A 7778-nucleotide genomic window follows, 5' to 3' on the forward strand; every position below is an offset into this window, starting at 1 on the left:
TTCTGCAACAGCCAGAGGAACTGCTGGGTCCTGCAGTGCAGAGAGTGTGGTCCAGAGGCAGAACAGCTGTTGCCATGCACAGGCCCAGGGGGTCTCCAAGGTATTGGGGTGCCAAGAACATCCAGCATCTTTGATTTTGGGCTTTTCATGACACGTGCTGGCTGGGGCCTGTCTCAATGTGTGTTTTGTTTGTAATGCAGGGTGAGGAGGGCCCTCCCAGTTTGGAGTATATCCAGGCCAAGGACTTGTTCCCCCCAAAGGAGCTCATAAAAGAGGAAGAGTCATTGCAGGTAAGGAAGTAAGAAACACGAAACAGCTTTGGGATGCGGCAGTTGTGTCAGGCTCGACTGTGGCAGTGTGAAACACAAGGGCAGTTCCGCAGCCCAGGACCTGTTCTGGAGGCTGTGGGCTGGCCAGAGCCATGGGTCACATTTGGACCAGCCAGGTCCTTCCGTGTGCATGTGTGGAGGCTGCTGATGGCAGCTCTGTGTGCCCCGGCCCAGCCTTCCCAGCCCTGCCAAGGCGCTGCGATCCATACAGCGTCTCCTCTGCCTCTTGGAAGTGGCATGATGCAATCCAGCACTGTGCTGGGTGTTCCCTGTCTGCCTGCGCTGACAGTCCGGAACCGCGGGGCTGCCTGCAGAGCTCTGCAGCAGGTAGATGCTCTCTGGGACAGGCTGAGTGTTGGGGCTGGGCTGTGCTCGGCGCAACTCTAGTGTGCAATGCAATGGCTGAGCTGGGCCTAGTACACATTGTCCTGGCATTTTCCTGCAGCAGAGCTGTTGGAAAGAGAAATCTCCATATGGTGCCAGGCTCCCACCGCAAAAAGCCCTTGAAGGAGACCTGGGTACTGCTGCTGCTGTGCAGAAAGGCGGTACTGTGAGCAGGGGAGCCAGAGCCTCCTGGTTATTGTGGCTTCCTGTAACATTGCCCAATGCTCATTGTCCTCCCCCTGTGGCTGGAGCCAGGCTCAGTTGTGTGTTCTCACTGCTGCTGCTGTATTCGAGTTTGCTCAATGATTGGCATCACCTTGGTGAATGGTGCTGATAAAGGCAAGGTCTGAAATGTGGTGGTGGCAGGACTGACTTAAAGGGGTGGATGTGGCTGAGTTGTTGCACAGGGTCAAGGTGCAGGTCTGCAGCCTTGGGGAGGGGAAGCCACTGAGAGGAGTCTGAGCTGAGATGACCTGGAGAAGAATGGAATCTGCTGTAGTCTCTCTGGAGGAACATAAAAGTTCAGCCCTCCCAAAGGGTAACTTGCCTTCAGTCAGTTGTTACTTTAATGTAGAGTGAAGTGTGAAAGGCTTGATAAGAGGCTGTATTTGGGCACCTCTCAGTTTATTCCAGGATTTCCCTCTGTCAGTTCTTTCAGTTTTACCATCCCATTTCTAATCTGTCTCCCTTCTGTTGCTGTGTGAAAGAGCCACATACGCAGAAGAAACACATGTCAACTAAAAACAGCTCTGGCAAGCATGCAGAAATAAACTGCAGAAATAAAAGAGAGTATATTCCCTTAATGTCAAATAATTATAATCTTTGAAGAGTATATTCAGACAGATGCCAGTGTAAGGTTGGGTTTTTTGTACAAGTAACTTAAGGGAGAAGTTATTAGTACAGTTGTCACACATGAAACCTGAAGTTCAATCTTCAGGCAGTGTACACCCAAGCCATAGAAGCAACTTCAAAATAAAGACAAGTTGGTCTGACTTGCGCTAATTACAGTGTAATTAATTGTTCTGTCAGGCGCCCTGTTGAGCAGGGAAAGGGCTCTGGATGGAAGGAGAAATCTTTGTGACTTTTCTTGCATAGCTGGCTACCAGCATCGCCCGGTGTTGGTGGCATTCAGGGCACACAGGAGGCCCTGGGCTGCGGACAAAGGACTCTACTGAATTTTAGGCTGTTCTGCCTTTTCCTTTTTTTTTATTACAAGAAAATAAAATCAAACTTGTCATGTCCCAGCATCCCCTGTTTTGAAAACCAGCCACGGCCTGTCCAGGCTGAGGAGGAAACCAGAAAGACACTTGATTACCTGGATTTTATTTAGTTTTTTTAATTCTAACCCAGATAACTTCAGTGTCATTTCCTCAGCCGTACAAATTCCCTCAGGGCCTTTTTAGCAGAAATTAGGCAAAACTCGATGTGTTTACTTACCTGGATTGGCAGCAGTGGGTCTTGCAGTGCTGCTAAGAGCCCCCCTTCATTTAGAGGACGCAGCAGGATCACGTATGCACCACTCTGCCTTGGGGCAGAGATCTCTGATCGCCTCAGGCTCTGCCTGGAGCTGTGCAGAGCACTCCCCAATGTCTGAGCTGTGCCTGAGGTCCTGTCCTTTATCCTGCCACTTGTGCCAGGCCTGCGTTTACTCTCTCCAAAAGCAGGGACCGTACATCCCTCTGCCCCCACACAGCACCCTCATGCCAGATGCTCACAGGTAGTGTTCACAGCATTCTTGTCACACTGTCAGGATGTGATCCATCAGGAGGCGATCAGTGGCTCATAAAGCATCTTTGGAAGAAGATCCATTTTGTGGGAACCAGTGCTGTTCCGTGCTGTTGTCTGCTCTCAGTGCAGGATGAGCATGTTGCTGTGAATGATTTCCTGCAGGAGATGCACTGTGGAGGCAGTAGGAAGAGTGACTCTTGGCATTTATGGTGCGCAAAGTACCCTACATGTGTCTTGAATGAGCGATGTCTCCCTTCCAGGTCCCATTCACTGTGTTGCAGGGTGAGGGAGTGGAGTACCTTGGCCATGCAAACGACGCAGTGATCGCCATCTCCAACTACCGGCTTCATATCAAATTCAAGGATTCCGTGATCAATGTAAGTCTGGATGTGCCTTTTCTGCTGCCTGAACCATAATCTCTCGCACAGTATTTTGCAGGGGCATAAGCCATTCCTGTGGTCTGTGGCACAGGAACTGTGCCTCTTGAAGGATGTCAAGCCTGATGGTGTCTCATGCAGTTGCTGTTTTGCTGCTGCACTTTGGTGGGTGGAGGGGGTTTTCCTTTGGATAGCAGTTAGGTTTTTAATTTGCTGTTCTCTTTAAATTCAAGCATTAAACTTGGCAGTTTTAATGAGACTTCTACCTGGAGACCAACAACCGAGAGTCAAAAAGTGGGAGCCTGAGGCCTTCTCTCACTGTCTTGACTTGCCATCTTTTATTGCAGCTTTTGTTTGGCTCAGTTACCTGCGCTTGTCTGGGTATGATTTAGTCAGGAACTTGCCCCAGGTGGGAGACTACCCAGGGACAGAATAGAAATCGGAATAGTAATTGTTGAAGGAGGCTCTATGCTGAGTCATGAAGCTTCATAAACCTCAGAGTGGGTTTGTAGTTTGAGCTAGAAGCTCATGACTGTTGAAGGAGCTGTGACTATGCGTGATGGGCCTGCAGGCAAGGCTGCAATAGATGTGTCTATGTGATGTGGTATGTGTTGTTATGCCCTGCATCTGTTCCTTGCAGGTGCCTTTGAGGATGATGGAAAGTGTGGAGTGCCGGGATATGTTCCAGCTTCACATTGTCTGCAAGGACTCCAAAGTGATCAGGTATCTGTTTTATTGCTGTGTTGTAGATGTCTCTGCAGGCTAGTTGCCATGATCAGCTCTGGTGTCTCCCCCTGTGCTGCTGCTGGAATTGAGCTGTTCATGGCCAAGGTTACTAACATTTGGTGCTTGTTCTGTTTCCTGGTTAAGTGGAGCAGAGCTGGATGTGTGTGCCTTGGCTGGATGAACATACCCGCTCAGGAGAATTTACATTTGGGTTTGCAGGTGCCATTTTTCCACCTTTAAGCAGTGCCAGGAGTGGCTGAAGAGGCTGACTCGAGCCATCGCCCGCCCTGCTAAGCCTGAGGACCTCTTTGCATTTGCCTACCATGCATGGTGCTTAGGAGTCTGTGTTGATGAGGAGGATCAACATGCACATCTCTGCCGTCCAGGTAGGCTCCTGGCCTGCCCTCTTCCTTCTCTTCTGCCAAGAAGCACTTGCAGTGCACTTTGAAATGTTGTTCATAAACTGATATCTGGCTGTCTCTTAAGCTCTGCTGTAGCCATAGCCCAAGTTCATCTTGCTGAGGGGCATTCTGTACCTGGCCTAGAGATCCAGCTGATGGCCAGATGCATCTGGATATCAGGCACAATAAAAGAATAATAGTAATAAGCACAATAAGGAACATTCTGAGCCAGCTACACATAAGCAGCTTTTCCCTTTCCCCGTGTGAATGAAGAAAACCTCCGATACTCCCATACAGTACTCTCATGATGCTAGTGAGCTCAAGCAGGCTTGGCCCTGGATAGTAAATGTTGTTGGCTTTGAGGCAGCATAATGAGTATGAGTCCAGCCACTTCTCCAACACCTAGAAATGCTGTGCCATTCACATGGCCAGCTCCGTGGAGATGTCTGGGTCATCCTTACAGGCACAGCTGCAATCTTTGAGCCCATAAAGAGAAAAACAGAGCTGTGGTGGTGCCCTCATGTGGATTGGGAGTTTCCCTTCTCTGGGACCACAAAGTTCACTTGTAGTTGCTTTGTCTTTAAGCAGCCTCTTCATGAATGAAAGGGGATTAAAATGAGTGACAAACCTGGCTTTAAACTTAAAAATGCGCTGATACTAGAGGAGAGAAGCAGTAGCCTGAATGAAATGTCCAAACACAGGCTGGGATGGCAGGATGGGGTTGAACAGTATAGCTGAAGGAGATACCTAAGAGAAGCTGATTGATAGAGAAAAGCTAGACTACACGTCCTTGCTATGTCCCGAACACCAGCAATTGGGAGATACTTGCTGCCTTTCCTTTAGAGAAAGTATTACTCTCTAGTATAAATAAACTTCCTGTGGAAATTGTTGCTCTAGGATATGAATGAGGCAAAGAGCTTGGCAGTGTTTATTTATTAACAAGATTTGGTACTCAACAAAGGCATCCAGAATTTGTGAGATGAGGCTAAAAACATAAGAGAGCAAACCCTGAGTCAGCCTCTGCGAGCGCCGTCTGGGAGGAGGAGGCACATTGGGTGCTCAGTACTGCTCTGCCATGGGGTTCCTGATGTCCATTTGGAAGCTGCCTCTGTCAGAAGGGCAAAAGTGGATTAAATTAACCCCCACACACTCCCATATGAACATGAGAAGGCTGCTTCCATGCCACTCTATGACCTGAGACTGAGAGGTGATCTGGCTTTCAAACTGAAAAGAGGAACCCCCATGAGGGAGAAGTCTTTTTGGCTTCCAAAGCAAGATCCCTGCCATCAGCTGTCCTGTAGTTTCTGTCCAGCCTGTGAGAGCTGCTATGGGGCTGCCACTGACATGCAGATTTCCTCAGTTCTGTTTAGCTGTCCTGTGCTCTGTTCTTCCAGGAGACCATGTGAAATACCGGTTTGAGATGGAGCTAGTAAGGATGGGCTTTGACTTGCAGAATGTCTGGCGCGTCTCTGACATCAACAACAACTACAAGTGAGTGTTTCACCACCAGGCTCTCCCCACTCTCCTCTTTCTGTACCTTCTCCTCTCCACAGTCCCCATGCAGAGCAGTGGGTGAGTCAGGCTCCAGCCAATCCTCCATCCTGACGTTGATAATCCTCAAAACATGAGCCAGATCTCCTTTCTTTCTGCCCTTCACATTGTGGAATTAAAAAAGGAATAAAGCCCAAACATCTAGTGGAAGGTGTCCCAGCCCATGGCAAGGGGGTTGAGACTGGATAATTTTAGGTCCCTGCATGAACACTCTGGTTCTGTCAGAGCTAGCAGCAATTGCAAATGCTGACTTGGGTAGTTTATAATGTGGTGGCATTCAGCCTTGAAGTCTTTGGTGAGTCTTGAAGGAACTGTCCATTGTAGGAACAGCTTTCTGGTCAGTCACTCTCTCTAAAATGATCACACTGTTTGAAATGAAGAACACAAAGGTTTCATGAAGTCAGGCAGCGATTCAGCTCTGCTAAGAACCGGGTGGGTTGGTGGAGGGCTGTGGGGATGCTCAGAGGTCTTGGGAGCAAGTGAGGCTTGGTCAGTTTGGTGCAGAAGAGGCTAAAGGGAGATCTGCTTGCAGCCTGCAGCTGCTGGAAGGGCATTTGCAAAGGTGATGGAGTTGAAACTCTGCTGGCAGTGACAGACAACTGAACAAGGTGCAGCTTGGGAGGTTCACACTGGACATGGGAGGGGAAAAAGTGCATTCCCCAGGAGTGTGGTGCTGCACTGGGGCAGATACCAGAGGTGGGGGTTCTCCAGCATTGCAGTGGGTCAAGTCTCGGATGATCTGGTGTTAGAGATGGTTCCCTGTGAGCAGGAGATTGGAGTGGAGATCCCTAGAAGGTCTTTCCCATCAGCATGTCAGTGATTCCAGCCTGTCTTCTCCTGAAGAATGGAGGAGCTCTTGGAGAAGCACTGCTTCATTCTTTGCAGTGGGTAGCATTAAGCCAACAGGATTTTATCAAGCTTGGACAGACGTTTTCATTTCTGCCTTCCCTTTAAGCCTTTTCTTGAAATTACTCGTATTTCTGCATCTTTTCTCTCTGCCTCAGCTGTAAGGCAGCCCCACCACCTCTACACCGGCCAGTTCCAGGTCACTGCTTTCTTGTGGAGACCCTGAGAAGCCTGGGGAAGTCCTGGTGGAGTTCTGCAGTTTGCTGCCTGTTCTTTTTTCAACAAGAATCCAGGCAGCAAGTGCTAGATTTGGGGCTTGACTTAGAGTTCCTACTTGGCCTTGCTGACTACCTTGTAGCTCTTGGACTGTTAATATGACTTTGATGGCATTTACACAGGTTCTTCAAGGATGTAAAGTAAAACTTTTCCTGAACTGCTCAGTTTTGCAGAGCATGCCCTGTAGGTCCCTGCCCTGGGCAGTCTCTGCGTGTCTTTGAGAACAGTCAGGCTTTCTTTGCTGCTGGATTCTGGGATGTGGTTCCCTCTGACTACTTCAGAAAGTTCAGCTTGGGTTTACCATCTGTGGATCACTTCCTGGCGAACCTCAGCTGTTGGCCAACTTCTCTAAAGACTGATGTTTTATTAGCAACCAAACCAGGGAAGAAAGTACTTGAAACAAACCTCAGTGAGCTGGGTGCAGGCCTGGTTCTGCTTCCCTCCACCTGCTGGGCTCCTACCTGGGGATCCTGGCAGGCTGCAGCTTCCTGCAGACATCCTGAGGTCTCCAAGGTAGTGTAATGCACTTGTGCAACTCAGAAACCAGTTCTCTCTTGCTGCATGGGGAGTGTGTCTTTAAATCCTGCCTTGGCTTTTCATCGTTACCAGGTGCCTCTGTTCACAGGGTTTGGGTTACTTTTTAAACTTCTTACTTCCCAGCCTTGGCAAAAGAGTATTGTCAGAGACAGGATACTCCAAGGTAACTGCTTTGTTCAATGTCTTTTAAGTCTGTTCAGAGATGTCCTTAACTGGAAACTTACCTTCTTCCTGGTGACAGCCATCATAAATTTAGAGCAACACAAGCTTATAATAACTCTGTCTTGATAAAAGTATCCTATTTCAGTATAAAATGGTAACAAAATTATTACATGATCTCTCCATGGCTCTCTCATCTTGGGTTGTCTCTGCACCCTGAGACATGGACACACTCTGGCATTCCCCATTGGCACCCAGGCTGTCTGAGACAGGAGTTGTTTCATATCTGTGGGTTTGGTGCACATGTAATTCCTTCAAAAAGTTAAAAAACGTTCACCTTTCCTTCAGTGTTGGTGCTTATTTTCAGCTTTGATCTTCACAGAGTTACAGACTGGTTTGGGTTGGAAAGGACCTTAAAGCTCATCCAGCTCCAACTCTCTGCCACAGGCAGGGACACCTTCCAC

General features: G+C 48.6%; 1 protein-coding gene across 1 annotated transcript in view; it reads left to right on the forward strand.

Annotated features, from left to right (window-relative positions):
• Positions 1 to 200: 200 nt before the first annotated feature.
• The window catches only part of MTMR4 (myotubularin related protein 4), a gene marked incomplete at its 5' end in the record, with an annotated part of 22217 nt that continues 14639 nt past the window's right edge, over positions 201 to 7778 (forward strand). The window contains 5 exon segments of the mRNA XM_010024394.1: positions 201 to 290; positions 2702 to 2818; positions 3459 to 3541; positions 3764 to 3930; positions 5340 to 5436. Coding sequence (XP_010022696.1) covers positions 201 to 290; positions 2702 to 2818; positions 3459 to 3541; positions 3764 to 3930; positions 5340 to 5436 — 554 coding nt within the window.

This window comes from Nestor notabilis, unplaced genomic scaffold (assembly GCF_000696875.1).
Source record: "Nestor notabilis isolate BGI_N333 unplaced genomic scaffold, ASM69687v1 scaffold6021, whole genome shotgun sequence".
NCBI classification, from domain to species: Eukaryota; Metazoa; Chordata; class Aves; order Psittaciformes; family Psittacidae; genus Nestor; species Nestor notabilis.